Source organism: Mastacembelus armatus, chromosome 2 (genome assembly GCF_900324485.2).
Source record: "Mastacembelus armatus chromosome 2, fMasArm1.2, whole genome shotgun sequence".
Classification (NCBI taxonomy): Eukaryota; Metazoa; Chordata; class Actinopteri; order Synbranchiformes; family Mastacembelidae; genus Mastacembelus; species Mastacembelus armatus.
In genome coordinates this window covers 6,847,476-6,868,867 of record NC_046634.1, presented here as the reverse complement: position 1 = coordinate 6,868,867, position 21,392 = coordinate 6,847,476, and the positions used below count along the sequence as shown (strand labels likewise).

The 21,392-nt window shown below is 41.6% G+C and overlaps 1 protein-coding gene and 1 long non-coding RNA gene across 3 annotated transcripts in view; one reads left to right on the top strand and one right to left on the bottom strand.

Annotated features, from left to right (window-relative positions):
• Window positions 1–21,392, top strand: part of LOC113127289 (neuronal membrane glycoprotein M6-b-like) — a 28,989-nt gene that overhangs the window by 1,012 nt on the left and 6,585 nt on the right. The window contains exon 1 of one of the 2 annotated variants that reach the window (XM_026301741.1): window positions 8,156–8,305. The exons of the other annotated variant lie outside the window; for it this stretch is intronic. Coding sequence (XP_026157526.1) covers window positions 8,236–8,305 — 70 coding nt within the window. The 5' untranslated portion in view covers window positions 8,156–8,235. Of the gene's footprint in view, window positions 1–8,155; window positions 8,306–21,392 lie in introns of those variants that run through there. 2 annotated transcript variants of the gene reach the window in all.
• LOC113127291 (uncharacterized) lies at window positions 2,220–4,180 on the bottom strand. The gene is made up of 3 exons (XR_003295410.1): window positions 4,083–4,180; window positions 3,642–3,770; window positions 2,220–2,382 (listed from the first exon to the last, which is right to left on the bottom strand). It is a non-coding gene; the product is annotated as an uncharacterized LOC113127291 (long non-coding RNA).

The following is a 21,392-nucleotide window of genomic DNA, read 5'->3' as shown; positions in this document are numbered from 1 at the left end:
ATTATTATACAATATGAATTAAATTAAAAGTGCACAGACATACATGTCATGCTTTGTTAGGATTCACGTCAAAAACATTTAACCAATCACAAGATTCCTTCCAGTCCTACTGCTTCACATTTATGTGACTTGACTATTTGTAATTGAGCAGTTTGAAGCAAATTCCACCAAATACTTTTCTCCTGTGCCTGAGAAAATAGAAAACAGAGTGGAGATGTGCTCACACCACTGGTTTCCAATTTGTTTGGGACACTATAACCAGACCAGAACCTCAGCATTGTCTCTACTCTCTCAAGTATTTCTGTCTCTGTCCTTTACATTTCTCCCTATCCTCCTCCCGTGCACTACTCTCCCTCTCGGTCTCCCCTCTCCCATTCATAACATCTGTTTCCAATAAGGCAGCAGGCCTGTTCGTCGCCTTCGGTGCGTAGTTGAGAACAGACAGGATGTAGCCAAGTGACATGATTTACTACGACGGGAAACTGGAGCCATTTTTCTGCAGGAACCCATGATAAACTTCCTCCTTTCAGCTTCCCTGTTTTACCTGTTATTTCCCCAAACTGCTGCTTTCTCCTCATCGTCAGCATCATCCCATCTTTCATCTGCATCTGCTTGTCTCATCTTCTCCCCGCTCATTGTCTTCATCTCTATTCTTTCCATTCCCCCCTCCTCTCTCCTCTCCTCCCCCATGTGGCCTCCTTCGTGAATTCGCTCTTTGTGCTCTCTTTTTGCTGCAGTTTGTCTCTGCTCACGTCTATGTGGAAACTCGTACCCTCTTGCATCCTCTCCTGTGGATTTGCTCTGCACTGATCTGCAGCATGGATACTGACTGTAACAGCCATCAAGCAGGCAGACTTCAAAGGCAGCAGAATTTATGAGACTTTTATTTTGAAAGAATAAATTATTACTCAGCTGGAAAAGGGTAGAAAGGTGAATGATCCATTAACCTGATTTCTAAAATTCTCTCTATTGAGTGGGTTTAGAGTGGAGCTGCTGATATCCACATCTTACACAAATTGTACTTTGTTAAATCTTATTAAAATTAAAATGCTCAGCGAACTGCATACACTTCCATATCATTCTGTATAGCTACAATAAAATATATACAAATGTCACAAGATTAAACAATTAGAATCTTTATAAAAACTTCAATCCACAGTTTCCATCCTTAATTTAATTTTCAGTGTTAATTATTAGCAGTTTGTTCACTCACTCAGCTGATATGAGCCTCAGGCAACATTTCAAACATTTCAAAAACTATTAAATTAACTCTGAAGGTTGTGAACTTTTATAAAACACTGGCATAACTGTTATTAGGCAGCAGGAAGCAAATGAAGACTGACAACTGGTCGGAACTAGCTGCCTTTAAGTAACACTTACAGGACTCAAATCCTATACTCCATTGACTCCATTCAAACTCATTTCACACAACATTTTGCTGTTTTAAATACTGACCGGACCAAGTGTCAGGGACTGGTGAGGAAGTGAGGAACTCCTGAACAGTGGCAGGTACGTGGACTTACTGTAGATGAGGGGAGGATGTGCACACGTGGGCGACAGGTTCAGGAGAGCATTGCCTGGGCTGTAATGACATGACAATTAGCAGGAGTTAAAAGTTTCAGAGAATTATGAGCTGACTGTTGTCTTAACAGATAAGAGCAGGTTACTGATTTATGATTATTCATTTGTTGTTCCACCTTGGTTTTCCCAGGTAAAGAATATTAACTATCCTTTAAATCAACTTGGAGAATCCTTTCTTTGCTTTTTTGTAGTTTCCGTGTAACAGGTATTACTCCTTGTTTTCTTGCATGAGTAAAAATTTCTCATCTCCTCCTGCAGCATCTGTATTTTATCTTGCTGTTACCCCAAGAATTGATTTTGTGGTACTGATGTCCAGGGTATGAAACTCCATCACAGAGCTTATAAGCTGTGGTCCAGGCAGTTTCTTCTTGGCAGAATCGTTATTTTGCCTTCAACACCATAAAAGCCTTTTTGTTTCATTTGTCCTTTTCTATCTATCTTATTGATTTTGCTATTGATTTAACGTTTTATAACGTTCTGAAAGGTATTCTGTAATCTTAGTACTGCACTTTTGTTTGCCATCGTAGTACTGATGTGGGTCTGACTGTAAAGAAACAGAACGTACATTTTCACCTGTTCAGCCACCTCCCTGTCTTACATTTGCTTTCATATTTGGGCTTTAGTCCACTTGCCTTTTCCTTGTCCTGCACGTGAGCATTTTAAACTCAGCCCAACAGCTACTCTGATGTGTCGAAACCAGTTGCTGTCGAGAGGACCTGTTGCCATGGTGATGCAGCGATGCACAAAGCTCGGAGGCAGGGGCGTCGTTTCTGATCCCGGTGCATACGAGCAATCACATAGCTGATCGCAGACCAAGAAAAAGAAGACAATACATACATGACACACAGGCAGCAGGGGTTGCCATTCTCCCCCACCTCCCCCTGCCACTCTCCCACCTCTGCAGTGATGACGATGATGAAGACGATGAGCCCACCCTGTTTTGCATTTCCTCCACACAGTGACTCATGGTGTGCTTGTACACTGTAGATGGAAGCAGCTCTTATCCCACATTGCTGCTGGTGTGTGCTGCAGATCAGTACAGTAGGTCACAGGTGTAGCAGCAACACCAGTCACATGACTCAGGAAGCTTTGGAGTGGGTGGAGGTGCGTTTGTGTGTGTTTTTGCCATTGCGGTGGGGTGTTTGTGCAGTTGTTGGGATGACAATGATAACGTAACATCATGTGGAGCAGACTGTGGACCAAATCTGGGCCAGCAGGATTAGCGGCTCGTCTGGTAAATTGCCAGTGAGAGGGGGGTGGGGGTGGGTGTGTGTGGGTGTGTGTGTGTGTGTGTGTGTGTGTGTGTGTGTGTGTGGAGGTGTGTGTAGTTTAAGCCACCCTGACAGGAGTCAGACATTGTAGATAAGGCGAGATATCAGAGGTGCTCTCACACTTTGATTTGGCACTCAGTCAGGCATTAGGTTTGTGTATACATGTCTTTCTATAGCTGTGTGGACATTTTTACTGCAAATGCCATCATTGTGAGGACATTTTGTCAATGACCATGCCAAACGAGAGTTCAAGGGTCAATACTTGGTTTAAGGTTGAGGTTAGAATTAGGTTTACATTAAGGTTAGGTAAGGGTTGGGATTAGGCATATTACATCAATGTAATAAGTGATTTATTACATTGATGACTGTCACTATAGAAAGACGTATGTGGGTGTGAGAGAGAAAGAAAAAGGCCAAACAAAACCTTCGCTGCCTAAAATCATTACACACTACAGCAAAACCTTGCAATCACATGCAAATTCAGAAGTGCAGCTGTTTAAGCTGAAACGCATGAAGAGGAAATGTGAGTAGTTTGCATTAAGTTCCCGATACACCTGTTTTTTATTTTCGCTGGTAGTTGGTTAAAGACAGAAAGGTGGCATGAGGAAAGAAAGAAAAATGAATCTCTCTGCTAATAAACAAATTCTATTCTGCTTTTGTTTGGAATATTCCTTTAAAACTCCAAAACACAATAAGACCTGTGATAGTTTTATTTTAACAAAAGGGTTTGTCATTATATTTAAATCTTTCGATTGAGTTTGTGTGTGTGTGTGTTTGAGATGGATTAACCTTTGTCAGCATCCGACAGTTTCATTCAGGGATGAGAGGGAAGCGTCTCCTTGGTGACCAACAGCTAAGGGCGGGGTGGAAGTGGGGGGTGAAACTGGGTCATCATCCCCACAGATTAAGAGCCCAGATCTGGACAGACACACACAAGTAAACCCACATGCACAGAAAAGCACAAATGTGCATACACACATACATACAAAGACACAGAACAATTAGAGGCCCTCCACAGGTGCAGCACTTTGCTCTTGCTCTCTGACAAAGGTTTCACTTTTAGAAAAAGACCATTACAATGACAAGGATTAGACTAAAACAACAACAGGAGGCCATCGCTGAGACCCTCTTTGTGTGTTTGTGTGTGTACCAATTTTATGGTAATCCATCCAATAGAAATTTCACTCTAAACTACCAAAAAAAAAAAAAAAAAAAAAATCAGGGGCTGACCTGAGCTGGTATGATTCATCCTTTTAGGACCATGAAAATCTGAATGACAGTCGATGCCATGTCACTGATGTGCTGCCCAACTGACTGATCCACCCAGTCATGCTGCGAGAAAAGTTAAAAATGATGCTGCTTAATTGAATATTGACAGTAAATTTGAAGTACAAGCCTTAGTGTCGCAGTATGAGATTATGACAAAGCATCTTGTTTGTGGTAACTCCCACTCACTGTTACTTATTCACACCTCTCTAACTGTCCACAAGATGATTCTCCCTCTGATGTTTTCAGGTGGCTTGAAACACATTGGCTGCATGTTAACTGCTACAGTCCTTCAACAGAGCTGGTTGTAGGAGTAGCATCATTTTACTTATGGTGCAATGATAAGATTTGATTATCAGTCATTTCCTCTATATAGCTATCATATTTGGGTTTTGGTTTCTGGCTCTTTGCAGATTCAAGCTGTTATGAGGCCACGTGAGAAGTTTTCCAGGAACTGATAGCATTGCTAAAAGATCTGAATCAGTGCAGCATACCGGCAGTGTTACACGTCTCCATGGAAACTGAAGAGTCAGTATCACTCTGCTCTGATGCTGAAGACGTGACCATCATACGAGTCTCAAATTGTTGTGGAAACCTTTTTAAATTGAAGTTTGCAATCAGTTTTGCAGAGGCTGCTGTGTCTTCCTTATCTTCTGCTGCTGCTGCTGCTGCTGCTGCTTCTTCTTCTTCTTCTTCTCCATTAACTCTGCATCTGCTTACATGAAGATGCTGTACTGTCCTTATTACTCTGTCACATTCCCATTTGGGCTCCTCTGTCTCTTCTGTGTCTCTCTGTAATGAAAGAAGACAGGCTTTCAACAGACTCTCCCCTTAATGGAGACAGATAAAGTTTCTGTAGCAGAGCAGGAGCAATGTACTCACAGAAGTTGGCTGATGCATTGGTCCGCTCTTAAAAGGGGCTTCCAAATACAACAAGTTTTCATTTTAAACATCTATTGACAACACTGACATTTTACCTACACAAAACAAACCCAGTGTTTAAGGTTCAAACTGCAGTTTGTGTTGGTGGATCTCTCTGCTGTTTGTTCACTCTAAACTGCACTTTACTCTTACTCAATTCCTGAATATTACACTCCACACAGGAATAGGCATGTGTCTGAAGGGGATTATACAGAGTACAAATCCTTACATACGTAGAGCAGCATAAGGCTAAGTCATCTTCCTACAGATCTCTTGCCATATATTCAAATCAAACAATGCAGCATGTGGCTTATTCACCCCATTTGTCCAGAATATCTCAAAACCTTCACTGTGTTAACTTTCCATTGATTAAATTATTGCCATATTCTGAGGAGCACACACACATAAGGCCAGTTCAGGTGTGAAGGATTTTGGGAAACATCCTGCGTGACACTCCAACCTGAAGAAATGTTTTGCTGCATTTTTCTTGGTAGGAGCAATGAGATGTCCAACTGTCTCTGGAACGCAACATTAGTTAGAGGTTTGGGCGAAAGTCCAAGCACTTCACATTATGTGTAAGCGTGTGCATGTATATATGTGTGTGTGTGTGTGTGTGTGTGTGTGTGTGTGTGTGTGTGTGTGTGTGTGAGTGAGAGAGAGATGGTGGAGTACGCCAGGGAGCACTGTATCTTATCTTGTGGACAAGTCCTTAATCTGTGTGACCCAGCAAGGGATTATGGGGGTTCTGGGAGAAAAATGGGACTCCTGCCTTCATGCCTGACAGTTAGTATTTGTGTGTGTATGTTTCATTGTTGCAGCAAAAGAAGGATATTTCTTCCTGACAGTTTTAACTGTAAGACATCTATTATGTCATTTACATTTGACTGTGTTTCTAAATCCAATTGTTGCACCTGGGATGATTCTGGGATCCACATGTGCTTTTTAATGACTGTCTGAATCTTGACATGTAACAGGAAATCGTTTGCTTCAAAAGTAAATTATGCAACCAAATAAAATCTTATAGCCTTGCGTGGTTCAACAGATGTTAGACACAAATACACACTCACATATATGAATCAATTGAATCTTGATGGATAGATAGGCAAAATATGAAGTGGGTAATCACTTCTATTGCTAAACAGTTGACTGGGTACTGTAGATATGAACTTCAGCTTCTTGCTAAATTCTTATGTGGTAATAAATTGAACATCTAAAGATTTGAATTATTGCTCAATAAGCTATAACTTACCATGATCTTGGATATAAGGAAACTATAATGGGTATTTACTGTTTTCTCTGATGTTATAGATGAATTTCATAGATTAAGAAAATCTGTAGATTACCCAACAATTACAACAATCATTAGTTGCAGCCCTAATGATAATATGAAAAAACTCCTTTGCTATGTGGTAGAAAGTAAAGTTAAACTTCTGGCTCTGTTGCCAGTGTTTGTTAAAATAATACCTAGCAAACAAAGTAAACTCTACTATCTCCGCCCTGTCTGTCAGTGTACTTTGGGGTCCACATATGGCTCTACCAAACTGCATCCAGCAAGGTTTGAGTAAAGGCTAATGCGGGCAGGCTTTACACATGGTCATTCATTTGTGAGGAGTATCAGATTTCCCCATGGCTCAGCATCACAGAGACACTTAAATGTCAAAAAGTCAGTGTGATGGGTGACCATCTTTGATGTACCAGCATATGGTGCAGACTAGGTGTTCATTTCAGCCCTCAGGCTAAATGGATCCAATAAATGTCATATATGTCATGGTAGCGGTTCTAGTGTCTGATGTTTTGAAAACATCAGGGGCTGGGGTGGTGACCTCTGTCTGCTGTCTGGAGGGGAGGCGGGTGGGATTTCCTGAACTGGGCTGAGCTTTGTCTGAAACAAGGCCACGTGGGCCTGAATTTAAACCTTGTTTAAGAGGATTCAGGACAGATGGTGTCCTATTGTTTGAAGATGTGTTTTTATTAGAAAATGGGGTGAATGATGGAATCAGCAAAGCCCCTTGTCCCCCTTCATTGGATCAACACACCACACCCACATTTGAAAATTCCTTTGGGATTCTGGGACTCACCTTGCTTGATTTCTCATTGGAATACAGGGGTCCTGCACTCAGCCAATCAGGACGCTCAGAGGCAAACAAAGGGTCCCCCCTCCTGAATAAAATAAAACCAAACAGCAACATAACCATTATCCAATGCAGATTGTTCTGTGGTTGTGTTTGACTTTATTCCAATGGAAATAACATCTCAACAGGATCAGACATGCAACATGCTGCTACCTTGTTTTGACTTTAACATAGTTTGGAGTTATTGCTTAAAATATCTTAACCTGTTAAATTAACTATGAGGGGCTGTTTCTTTTTCCATTGTCAGATTAAAATGAATGCAGGCCAGTCTGATGTGAAAAAACCAAAAATCAGCCCTTTGAGGGCCTCTCACCCACATTCTCACTTCCATCTTACACACTCACACTCTCCCATAGCACTAATTCTTCTTCTTCTTCTTTTTCTCTTTTTGGCTCTTTTCCTCTCCCTCCGTCCCTCCCTGACTCTGTTTCTCTTTCAACTCACCAGATGGAGAGGGGGCGGTGAGTGAGTGAGTGAGTGAGTGAGTGAGTGAGTGAGTGAGTGAGTGAATGTGTGTGTGTGTGTGTGTGTGGGTCCAGCCATGCACGCATGGTTACCCATAAGTTTGCATATTTACGTCTCCTGCTCATTTTGTCCTGATATAACAAAGATCATTCAGTTTCACCTGTAAACCACTGACAAAACAAAAAGAGTATTTTAAGTGAATAAGGAAAAGGACCCTGGGAGGATAAATATATTAAAGCAGTATAAATATCATCTTGCGTTCTTACAAAAGAAAGAGTGATTTTAGAGAGCTGAAAGGTAATCTGGCATCATCTGACTCTAATCAGCATGTGTAACAAATCTAATCTGACAGCGCCTTTGCATCTTAAAACTGCATGGTAAATATACAGTGCCAGTGGTAAGCTTCAACATCGAGAGAGAGAGGGAGAGACAGAGAGAGAGAGAGAGAGACAGGGAGGGAGACAGAGAGAGAGAGAGAGAGAGAGAGAGAGAGAGGGAGGGAGACAGAGAGAGAGCGCATCAAGTCGCCAGGATAGACTCCAGCATTCACACTCTGTAAGGTACAAGTGCAACAAGGAGACAGTATTTTCTCTGAAATAATGGATGGGACAAAGCCGGCCATGGAGTCCAACGCAGAGGAGACTCAGGATGAAGGACAAGAGAGCAAAGGTACGCTAAATTACCCGCTGACATCTGTGCATTTTGCGTGTTTTCTTTAGAGACATTTGCGTCTGCGCCAGCCCGAGCGGTTTAACCCATTTGCAATGGCTTCTCGCAGTGAGGGACAATAGCGGCGGTTTTCGTTCGGGTTCTCACCTATGTGAGGGCGTTTTTGACAGCAATCACGGTCTCTGTGCCGTAGATAACCACGACTTTTCCCACGATGCAGATGGAAAATTGAGGTTCTCTGCGTTATTTTGCGCCTTCAAATGGATTTGGAGACTAATGTGGGAGAACAAGAGGGTGGGCGGATTGATGGGTTGTGGAAGGTGCACGTCTGGTTTTATGGAGCATGTATTAATGCCACCTTGGGTTTCCAATTCTGCACCATCAAGAGCGCATTTGTGCCTAATGAGCGGCTGATTAGGGGCTGTGTACATGGCTGCATTGTTTTCCGTCAGGTATGGAGCAGCCGCTCCATGATGCTTCCGCCGCAACCGCTGCGATTATTATCGCATGTTCCTCCACAGAGGCTTGGTGTCCGAGCGCGACCAGGTGTGGCAGCAAAGGAAGCCTGTGTTTTGTATGCCCGCAGTGATTAGGTTCATTAGCAAAGCAGCAGACTGCAAAAGAAACGACCATCGGTGCACTTGACGCAGGGGGATGGTTGTGTCCATCAGTTACAGCCTCACCGCTCAGGCATGTTAATGGAGCCTCAGTAAGGCGCATACATGCAATTCTGGCTTTATGAATGATGCTCACTCTGATGCACTAAGGTGATGACCATCCTGTAATCTCACTCATAATCACTCTCAATGCGCACCTCCCAAATGCCAATCGTTTGCAATGTGCACGCAAAAAAGATTTATGTATATAAATAAATGAATAAATAATAGCTTATTAATGTTTGATGAGCACAGCAAAGAGGCGCGTTAAATCTAGTCGATTTAGTTAAAATCACACCAAGGCGCTGCTCTATATCTGCTCACACTGAATCTGTGGTGTGTAGGCGTGTCTCTGTGCGTTGGAGGTCTCAGCAACCAAGGGTGGATGTGACTGATTTGTTTTCAGTGGCTTGGTAGTAAAATCATCCTTCAGTTTGGAGACAGCAGCGCTGTTAGTGTAGTAGCAGGCTGTTTGTCAGGGCCATGTAGTTTATAGCGCTACTTAAATAAACTAAATACACGACGTATAAATCCTAATGATGCAGCCTGCAATAATAACAGATTTGCTCTATGAATGCACATAGTTAAAATCTAAAATCATGATTAAATGTCTTTTTACTACATTAGTCCTGGCAGTGCTGTAGCTGATGATTTCACAGCTTTCAAAAGGGAAATTTTGAAGCAATTATTATTGTGGAAGCTCATTTTCAAATATTTTGCTTTTCTGGTCTAAAATTATATAAAATGTTCCAATTATTGCAGAGCTTTAGCTCCAGCCTTGTCAAATGACATGAAAGGTTCGAATTTTGTTAATCAGATTTTAGCTTTATTCAGACACCCAGTGCCACATTTATGCTGTTTCAAGTTCAAGCTACACTTTTTCTGCGACTTTAAAATCTCAGCACCAAACACACTTTGGCTTGAAAACATGCAGATCATACAGTTCTGCAGTAGTTCTTGGACTCTGCTATAGTAATGCTCCTGGGTCACTGCCTGACTGTGACGTAAGGTGCAGAAGAGTGGGGTGTCCCTCAACAGTGACGTTTAAAAAAAAAAAAAAAAGGCATTACATCATCCTCTCCTGGGCACACTGCTATTCACAGGCCTGTGAAGCCTTTATCACATAACTTCAACTAACAGAGTGGCTGCTAAAAGACCTTGGCAGGCTGTGCAGGAGTGTGGCCATATTACTGTTAGCAATCAGTCCTTTAATCACCATTTCATGTGGAAATGAAAGTGAAATTATCACAATGTTGTCCAACATCTGTGGCCTAGACTGTTGTGCTCCAGGTGTGAAGCTACGCAAATGAATCCACCCACGCCAGCGAGCCCAAAATATATACGGGGTTGGAGGATGGCCTGTTGGTTGGTGTAATTATTTGTGTGTGCCTTTGACATCTGGAAGACGACCATAAGCTTTAGCATCTGTTAAGAAGCTAAAGATTTACAGCGGGGGCAAGAAGAGAGAGCTGTCATGTAAGGAGCTTGTGTTGGTGTGTGCCAGCGTCGCCTCTTCTGCTTCAGAACAACACGTTGCTTATTCAGGCGGCAGCTGTAACTAAGTATATTAACTAAAGTGCTGCCTTAAGTACAACTTAGGATACTTTTAATTTACTTGACTATTTGCATTATGTGCAACTTTATAGTTGTCTTCAACGCACTTCAGTGGGAAATATTTACTTTTTTTCTTGGCTTCATACTCATTTTAAAGCTGTAGTTACAGATAGGATGCCATATAAATATATTCAGTTATAAAATATGATGCACTGCACCCTGTAATATGTAAATAACTCCAATATGACCAGCTGTAGCATTAAAATAACATTTGCAAAATATTGCACCTGTATGTGTGTGTTAGTCTTCTTACAGCACAGTGTATCTGAAGCCCTGTGAGCGACACGATTTTAGACCATTAGACTAATTTTAGTTTGTTTTCACATCATCCATCAGCTCCAGCTACTGGGCTCACACTTCGCTATAAAGAGCATGCTGATTGGCTGTGACTACATTAGCTACTTTAATTGTGGTAAACAGAGTGCATGTTCTTGATTGCACCACCGTTGTGTCTCTGCAGTGTCTCTGCACGACACTGAGCCAAGAGTAATTACAAACTGGAAAATGAACACAGAACATGAGTATGGTTTATAATCTGGAGGAATGGGTGTCAGTGGTGGTGATGGGTGGATTGATATTTTTACTTGATTGCTGCTTAGAATCTCTACTCTGTATGTGTACAGAGGTACACTGTGCTGAGGGCTTAAATAACAAGGTATCAACTACATTCTCTGAGGTACAATTAGATCTGATTTCATTAGCATGAAACTGTTTGATTAGAAAGTGAGCCTCCCATGTGATGTCTTTATTTTTACCTTTAATGTGGCTCCCTAAAGTGGCTTTGAGTGTTTCGAAGTGGCCCTCAGTGCATTTCAATCTACTCTTCCAGCACCCGACTGTCCTGCTTTTTGTTGTAACCATCCTGCTCTCACACACCTTTCTTCCTTCTGTGTATACGTGTGTATACGTGTGTGTGTGTGTGTGTGTGTGTGCCTGCTCTTATATAACAGTGCTGGCTCGCAGTCCTTGGTTATGATGTTCAGATCAGAACCGTAAGAGATTACATCACTGTCTGGAGGGTGCAGGTTTTGTTGAATTTTCTGCATGCAAGGGTAGATCTGCAGCATCTGAGGCACAGAGAGTTTCTCCTAATAATCAGTCTTTCCCCTAGTAAAGTCTGTTTGACCAGAGAGGAGGATGTTTGTGCAAGAGAATACAAAATCTTTTCACCTGAAACACATTAAAGGAATAGTTCAGTTTTTTCTTCCAGGAATATACAGCTGCAGCAGTAAAGTCCAGCTAAGCCCAGGTTGAGGCCTTGAATCTAAAGGCCAACCCCTGTTTGATGATCATCAGCAGAGCAAGGTGTCATGAAAGGAGGCCAACTGGTGCTGACATTTGACAGACTTTTGTATCTATGTCAGAGGGGACAAACTATCATTGTGATCCTGCTTTTCTTTCTCACACACACACCTTCCTACACTGTAATGTATGGACTTGCTTTACTGGAATTTGTTTCTGACTTCCATACAAATAACCAGCTCTAACTCAAGCTGAAACACAGTTACCCCTTTCATCATCTTTTTTCAACAAGATCAAGTAAATAAGCTGATTGAACCCAGGTGTGAATCCCAGGTGGAGCCCCAGAGTTAATTACTTCTATTATTTAGCCAATGTGCAAATACTGAGTGGGCACAAAAGTAAATTCCAACAGTAACAGAATAAAAATGATCACCCAGGGAAACTGACAGTACAACACAATGTCCTGAGCTGACAAGTCACAACGAGCATATGTGGAAATATAGTCTGGGTCTAACAGGATGACACTTCAGGTCAGGTTTGAATTCACCCACACCCACATGCAAACGACTGAAATCTCAAGGCATCCTTATTTTTAACTCAAATCTTTAAACCATGATTCTGTATTTACATGTATGAAAACTGGTTTCACCTACAAATCTGCCCCTGCTCATTTCTGAAAAAGCAGAGCACAGTCCTCCCTTCTGTTTTTCTCTTTGCCTCCTGTCTTCTCCTCAATGTCCTGTCCTGATTCTCCTTCTCATCAATGTTTTCCACACACACTCATGCACACACCCTTCGCCTATTCTCCTTTCACCCTGAAGGTGTGTGAGATTGGTGGGACCATGTAAAAGCCGTCACACAGGGCGAGTCACATGTGTTCTTCATTTGAAGCCGTTTGCCCAAAGCATGCTGTCAGCCCCCATCTGGATGCGCGTGTGTGTGTGTGTGTATGTATGTGTGTGTGTATGTGCGTGCGTGCGTGCTTGCATTTGTTTACGTGTCAGTGACCAGGAGTGGTTCAGGGGAATGTCTGCGTTGGAGCTTTGTTTGCACTAAAGAGAAAAGCTCTATTTTTATGTCCACATGTGTGGGTGACCACACTGTGCTGTTCACATTTAGCTCTCGTCTTCCCTACACTGTGGTCACATTTATATTTAAAAGTACTTTTGTTAAAACAAGTGGTGTGGTTTAGTATGATATATATATTTGTGTCTGCACAAATGCCAGTAACTGTGGGGGAAATCCCTTAAAATTGTTTTTCACTTTCCATTTGATTGAATTGAGAGTTATATAGTATAAAAGTTACTATATTATAGCACAGCAAGTCAAAGTTGTGAAACATCCTCCAGATTATAAACCACAGTTGTTCTGTCAAACTTATAAAAGCAAAGTAAAATGATTTAAATACATGCAGAGATGACAATAATTCTTTTATCAATCAGTTACAATTAGTCAAAAGAAACAGTTTTAAGAAAACACACTTACTCAGACATTTGTTTCATTGCGCAGAGATTGAGTTCAGTCACTGTCCAGTCCAATTCACGCCATTAATTTATTTCATCCCACGCTCCTGGACAGCTCTCCTGAGCCAGTGCACAGCCTGGAACAGACACAGCTCTGTTTGACTCAATCACATCTAGCAGCTATGTGGCATTTACAAGTCTTTAGCTTATATTAATTAAACCAGCTAAAGTGAAACAGAACAGCCAGAAATTTGTTTGGAGATAAGTATATTTACTTCCTCCAACAATTCAAATACCCACGTAAAAACAACTTATTACAATGAAATCCTACCCTGATGATAAAGACGTGTCAGGGATTAGGACACTAATGTGTACATTAAGGGGAAAACAATTACTCCTTCATTTCCTTTTCACAACGATTAGAAATGTAGAGATTATCACTATGTCACACCTGAGTCTGGATTTACAGTAGGTCTATGTTTGCTTTCAGGGGTAAACCCAGGACTAGTTCATGGGATTTTTAGTGGATCCTGCAGTAAGGCAGTCCTTTACATCTGATAGATCCTCTGTGTGCTAAAATCCTGCACAGGTGTCCTGTTTTATTCCACCTGACGAAACAGTTCAGGCTACTTGAGTCGTTTGTCAGGTGACCCCCTGTGCCATCAGAGCCAGAAGCTGCATATGATAAAATGGTCACATCTTTACCTAAGAAATTCGACCCCGACACCAAACGCGTCACGCTGTTTTCCACGCTGCATCCACGCATGCGTGAAGCGGACTGAACGCTGACGATACTGCGTTGCTGTGAAAGCTAAGGGGCCAACGTGGGCACCACAGAAAGCGTCAAAATACAAGTTAAACAACAAGTGTCTAAGCCACTCATCTTCCAGGTGTTCGACAGGAGAGACAGGAAACGGAAGGTAGAGAGAAACTACTTGCTGTTCATTGGCTGGCGCTGACCAATGAGGATGCGTCATGACTGACACTCACATTCACACCTGCAGGCAATTTACCAATTAACCCAAACCCCAACCTGTATGTCTACATTTGAAATCCGAACAGAACTCGAACCACGATCCTTCCTGGTGGGATGTGAGAGCGCTAACCACCAAGCCACCCAAAACTCAAAACTAAAAAATGAAAAATGGAAAAATAAGATAAAAAAGCAAATAAACATTAAAATCAGTGAAAAACGTGGATAAGAGACTTTCTGGATAGTTTTATTATAAGAACATATTTTCAGTTAATACAATTATTGACTTTTTCCAGTGAGTACTGGCTTCTCACAAATTGTTACAGCAATCTTTCACAATCCTCTGATGTTTGAAGACTTAACGTAGTTATTATTATTTTGTAGAAAAAACTGTAGAAAATCATCACACAGCCCAGAACAGACAGCAAATCAGAAGAATTGCACAAACAAACTACCACAAAAATTAACTTGAACGCATCACCTTCCAACACTACATCTATGTGTGAACCCCAGTCTGCAATGGGTATATGAATAGCAGCAAGTGGCAGGTTGGCACAGCATGCCTTGTTCCTGAGTAATGCCAGCCTCCTCTGGCCTTCCTCCATCACCCACTGAAGTCCAATCTGCTCCTCTCATCCATAGCCCATAAAACGCCTGATGCCGATTACCACTCGTCATCATTAGCCATGGCTGACATTGATAAATGACGTGTAGGTCATTGTGTTTCTCTGTTTCAGGCCAGGGTCCACTGTAGTCCTGTTAAAGCTGTTAGTTTGTGATGTGATTTAAGTGTTGTTTTAATGAATACATTAAAAAGAATTAACACTGTACAAAATGTGAAAAATATACATTCAACACTATCGTTTATGTTGGTTAGATTTTGATGTCCTGTTCTCTATTGTCTTAATATTGGATGAATAATAAGAACAAAGTTTTCACTATATGAAGTCAGTCTTCAGCTGTAACATACTGTATGTGAAATTTCATACTCATCTGGGGCCTTGTGCCGACCACACTAACACACACACACACACACACACACACACCAGGCCCCTGAGGCTGCTGTAAAGTGAATCTTCATAATCACATCAGGGGGAAGGGGGTGGGACAGAGGCGAGGAGGCCAGAGGACGGTCACTGAATTCTTTGACATCTCAGGGAAAGTCACATTAGCCAAGTTGGTTGCGTAACTGCTGAACCATTCACGTCGATGGCACGACACTGCCAGAGGGGCCATTTTACATTTTGGTGGAACAAGACTCAAACTAATAGCTCTCAGTGCGCTCCACTGAGCTGGCAGATGGCAGCTCAGGACAGGTGATCCTGTTTCATGGGAGAAGATCAGAGCTGTTAGAGTTTTCACACTGTGTGGGTGGTCAGTGGAATGTCTGCCATTTCTGTTGAGATCTAGTCACTGCACTGGAAAGACAGACACATTCAAATAAACTCTTAGAAAGTTCTGCCTTTAATTGTAATTGCCCGATCATACAAAGGAGCTCTAAAGTAAACCAATACAATGTCCTTATATTGTGGTATAAAGCCCACAAAATTACAAAATTGCCTGAAGGAAAATCCAGAATTGCATCTTCAGCACATAGTTTCTTAAATGGGACATCTAAACATCTAAGAAATACACACCACATGCGTCATGATCGGCTTTGCAGGTCTGCTGTCTGCATTGTATGTTAATCCTGATGGACCATGACAGGAAACATCAGGTAAATAACAGCTGTGTGTTCGCCACATGTTTCTTTCCAGGCAGATCAGGCGTGTGAAGGCTGTCCAGCTTCAGCTCAGTTCACACACACTGAGGCTCCACATAAGCAAAAGCACCAAATCATAAGAAATCACCTAGAAAACCAATCCAATTAAATGTTTAAGAGAGTGTTTGTGAGCAAGATGAGAAGTGAACTGTTCTGAGATGTTCTTGAATGTAATGTTTTGCTGATTAACTTTAATTTTAGGTTTTGGCATGCAGAGGTTGGAGGTGTCGGTGTTAAATATGGTGGTTCATCTGCAAACACTGAGAGGAATGTGCACCAGATGAACACGTGCATGTTTCTCTCCATCTGTGCATCCACTCTCATGTGTGCCTCATCTGTTCAAGTATGCATTTCTCTGGATCTTCTTTCTACATTCACATGAGTGGAGATGTTCGGTGCGTGTCTTGGGAGTTGAGTCCCCCATGCAGCTGTGAGAGTTTAGCTTAGATTGTCCACAGAAGGAGACAGAGAGAGGGAACCAGCATCCAGCAGCTCATTGGTAAAGTGTTGATCACATATAAGAGCACAGAGAATGGGATTTTAGAGCAGCGCAGTCCATTGTGCTCCGTTACACCAGGCCAGATGCTGACCTTTGGGCCTCTTGTAATGCTGCAGAAACAGCCAAGTGTTTTTCACAGAGAGAAGATTGGGGTCAGTTATGAATTGTGGGAGAAGCAGGTTCTGGTTCATAAATGATGATGAGTGTTGGCATCATCATTTTCCCTGGCATCGAGCATATAGACTACAAACAGCCAATTACTGCAAACTTACATTTGTCTTCATACAGTGATATTTTTCTTTGTTGGAAAAAGGAAAAAATTAAAGGAAACAAATATTTCACACACACACACACACATATATATATATATATATATATATATATATATATATATATATATATATATAATATATATATAATATATATATATTATATATATATATATATTTTGCTTATATATATATATATATATATATATATGTGTGTGTGTGTATATATAGATCACAGATTTAGATTTAGATATATATCACAGCTGCAAACTTCAAGTCTGTTTGCAACCAGTCTGATCATGCTAATTTTTCTGTTGTCAGAATTTGTAGAAACAAAAGCCAAAGTACAATAATAAGAAGCAAGTTGACATAAACCAAGTAAAAACATCCTTGTTTTTAACTTGGTTAAACAATGTGGTTTTGATGTTCTCTTTGGGTGTTTGAAATAATTCCATAAAACCTCAGAGGAGCATTTTATTCTTGAGCTCAAGTGGAAGACGGGGATTTCCCAAGCTGAAGTTATGAGGTTAAACGTGTGTGATGTGGCTGGAGTCTGATGCCATCAAAAAGATGGGGCTTTGTTTTCATCTCATCCCCTCTCCTCCTGCCTCTTTTACTTTCCCACACCTTTTCTTTTCTCTCTGACGTCCTCCTCATCTCTTGTGGGAATCTACCCATAATGCACTGTGAGGAAATTTCCCCATAATGAATACAGCACTTCTAAATTGGAATCCAGCCGCAGGCAGGGACCAGGCCGACTGCTGAAATATTCAGAAAGCTTTATTAACGCTGTTATTCCTGGCAGATGCACTGTGCGTACTAACAGTTGGTGATAATCCTGCTGTGTCACTGGGTTGTACAGTTTATGGCAAATCGTTAACTATCGGGACAGTTGATTTAATCTCTCTCCTGTCCTCTGTTTATATTTAAAGCTGCTTTATAGGCATGGCAGAAAGGATGTCAATGGTGTGAATGAAATACAGCACATACATTTAGATCATATTATCCAGACACAGCCGTTTTATGTGAGTGTCCAGTTCATACAAACTCACATTAATATTCCTTAGTTATTTTCCAATATATAATTAATCAACTTATTAAAATTGTTTTGCAGACACTACAAATTCAAGCCTAGTGATAATCTGACAGTGATGTTTATAAGGGGACGTGTATTCAAGGGATTATTTCATAGAGAACACGCTTCTTCCCATGTTGTGGGTGTCAGGTGATTGACAGCAAACGGAGTATAATCACAAAAGATGTCAGTGACAGGTTCTGCCTCCAAACAAGTCTACTTTGTGTCATGCCTCATTTATCCACAGAGTCTGAAATGCTCTCTTGTCCAATAAGAAGCCTGATGAATGTGATGAAAAAGAGGGTAAAATAAACTAAGGGCCTGTTTTATACTGTGAAGATTTTTCTGCTGCTGTGGAAAATCCTAGTTTGTGCAGAAAATCAGGAATTATAAATAAATATGAGGGCATTTAGTTTTGTTGGACAATGACTTTTTTTAGCAGCAGGCTTTCTGACAAATCTGTCACTTCTGGCAGTTGTGTAATGTTACGCAATATTGCATAATATCACTACAACTCTATCTTTAAAAGTAACGATGCAAAACTCCAAAGCACAAACAGTTAATGGTCTGTGTTACCCTGTGTTATAGTAAAAATTCTTTAGGTCGATGGAGATGTGATACAGCTGGGTCACCAGTTGTACAAACCTTCTTTCCTGCAGCTGTCTCTCATGTCAAACAATAAATTATCTGTTTGACTCAGTTTCCAAAACCCAAAATGGCTGGAGCGTCTTTGTGTCTCCCCCTTTCATTTCTTTCAATCATGCTGCACATGCTTTTACATCCTGCTTCAGACTTCTTGGTTCAGATTGTTGTCACCATTTAGCACCACCCCTGGGTTTAGGTTATATCAGTCTGAATCAGTGTGTTTGTGGACACTAAAGCGGCTGCGAAGGGCTACGCTACTGCTGAACTGGGTCGTGGGTAACACGTTGCTATAGCAACTGCTATTTGCCAGCCCAGGGCCAAGAGCTGCTTTTTGCTTACCCTTTTTCTCTCATTCCATTTCACTCTCTCTGCCTCTTTCTTTACCTTCCTCTCTTTTTCCTCTTCCCATCCTGCTGCTCGCTTTCTATCAATCCCTTTCTGGGTCTTCCTCTTCCAACCACCTCTGCCTCTCTTCTCAGACTCCTCTCACACCGTTCCTTCTGAGGGTTTCTTCAGCTCCTTCTCTCATCCCTTCTTGTTGTCTTTGTCTATGGGGAAAAACAGAAAGATCAGGCATGTACATGAATTATCATTCTTTCACATAACTGTCACCCACAGCTGCAAACAGAAATCCTAATTTAAGCAGGTGAACATTTTCCACTTTCGCCCTGCAGGCTCCAACAGCTCTTTTGGAAGAAGAACAAGCTTTAACAGCAGGGGAAGTTAATCCATGAAACTCCTGTCTGTCAAATTATTTGTTGGTCTGTCATTTGTCTAAATTACCAGAAAGTCCCAAATCTTTTGTTCTTTTCCACTGGTGAGCCGGTGTTCAGCTGCTTTCACAACCTGGTGCATCATCCTTGGGCTGAAACCATTGAGATGATATATGATGCAGCATCTGAACAGCAACGTAACATATTGGATGTGTGATTAAGTCCAGCTGGCTCACTGTAAGCACACTGTCGACGTGCAGTCATATTTCAAAGACAGAACAGTGAAGACAAGCGAGGCAAAGGCAGGGAGAAACGTAGCCGCATGCAGCGAGGTAGCAAATGAGAGCGATGGGCTGGCCTCGGTGTGTCACCTAAATTCGACTCTAATGAATAGTCCATTGATTTCCATTAGGGCTGGCTGGAGCTGACCACTCTGGCCTGTCTGTTTCCCATTAGCGCACTTTAAAACTGAGGCTGACAAACAGTTACAGCTGCAGGCAGACCGGATGAGGCCTCCATCCAATGTTTAAAAGGAAACTGTGAAATCATGCATGAAGCCACATGGGGCCAAGGAGGGGAAAGAGTTAACGGCAGAACTAGAATGAGCCTTATTTACCAGTCATGCAGTCCCCAGATGAAATAACATCTGCAAAGGCTTCTTTCCCCAGCCCTGAATACAACGATAATATCACCTGCAAATTCTGGATTTAAATGTGAAGAAGCAACATATCTTACTTTATGGATGCATTCTCCTCTCTATATAAAAAGACAGCAAGACTGACATACTAAATGACCTGTTGAGTTTGACCTTTTACAGCAGGATGGAGTGCTTAACCACCTCCCAGGTCATCACTGTATCAACTAGTGAGCCCCCCCCAAGGCCTGGTCTACCCAGAATTTCAGAGCCATCCAGCCTTATCAGCTCCACCCCTCCATCAGCCGCTTCCTTCATTAACATTAATAGCATTTGGATCTATTATGCAACGAGCCTTGGCTGTGTTATGCAATGCAGAGTCTTCATCACTAGCAGCACTTTTTGGAAAGGAGCATCTTAGATTTGTGGTGTGGGTTTTTCATTCACTCCAACATGGACTGTAGGGGTTTAAATATCAAAACAGCTCTCAGAAGAGTGAAACTCTACATGATAAATAAGCACGAGAGTCATTTTGTATTAAAACTGATTTAAATCTTGCCACTGAGCTTTTAAGATACCAGGGGATCACTAAAGTCAGCAGGCATATCCTCTGGGGCCTTAAATATTGTATTTAGTTAAATAACTGGAACAAACTGGTGAACCAACCAAAATAAAAATAAAAATGCTATTGATGATGCTCCTTCCCCTCAATAGGCCTCAAAACAATCTTCTCTTTTAAACTTCTTAGTAATGACAATCCAGCCTGTAACAAGACGTGGCTCCGGTGGTCAATTCAAAAACAACTACATGTCCTTCTTGTGTTTCTGCGAGGACGTCTGCCTATTTTGACATTGTCCAGCAAACAAAGCTCAGGGAAACCTTGTGTGAGCTGTGGGCATGTGGCTTAATTACTTTTTGTGGAATGATGTCAGCTCTGCTGTCACAGTCTATTGATCAGGTTTGATGTTGATAAAAGAGGCTAGATGTTTTCAGCTCCTGCTTGCACGGATGTTATAGCAGCTCTCATGTCCTCACACGATCACGTCATATACAGTGTGTGTGTTATTCTTGAATGCTTGTGATCACGCAGTGGCTGTCAGAGCAGGTTATTTCAGGTCTGAAGAGCTGCACGTACAGGTGTAAAATATATGTTATGCAGTCAGTCATGTTTTCCAGGCTTTTCAAATACAAATGTTTAGCTTCAGCAAGTTTCTCAACATGAAATAATGATGCATCAGAGCTGCCAACTGGAGCAGGTTGTCATGGAAACAGCAAAGTGGCACACACAAGACACTTCATTTTGTCTTTTTTTTCCAGGAGTAACTTCCTGCTTTGCTGGATGAGTTATTTTTAATGGATGTTATATAAGATGAAACCCTTGTGCTCAATACCGCGTGTTATCTCCTCTCCTCTTTATACTCTCGACTGTGATGGGAGCAGGATGCACCACATTTCCCGTACCTGCGTATCCCAGGACCATAAAACACAAGAAGCGCCACATGCTGCTGCAGTTAGAGGAGACAAAGAGCTTTTTGAGCATAG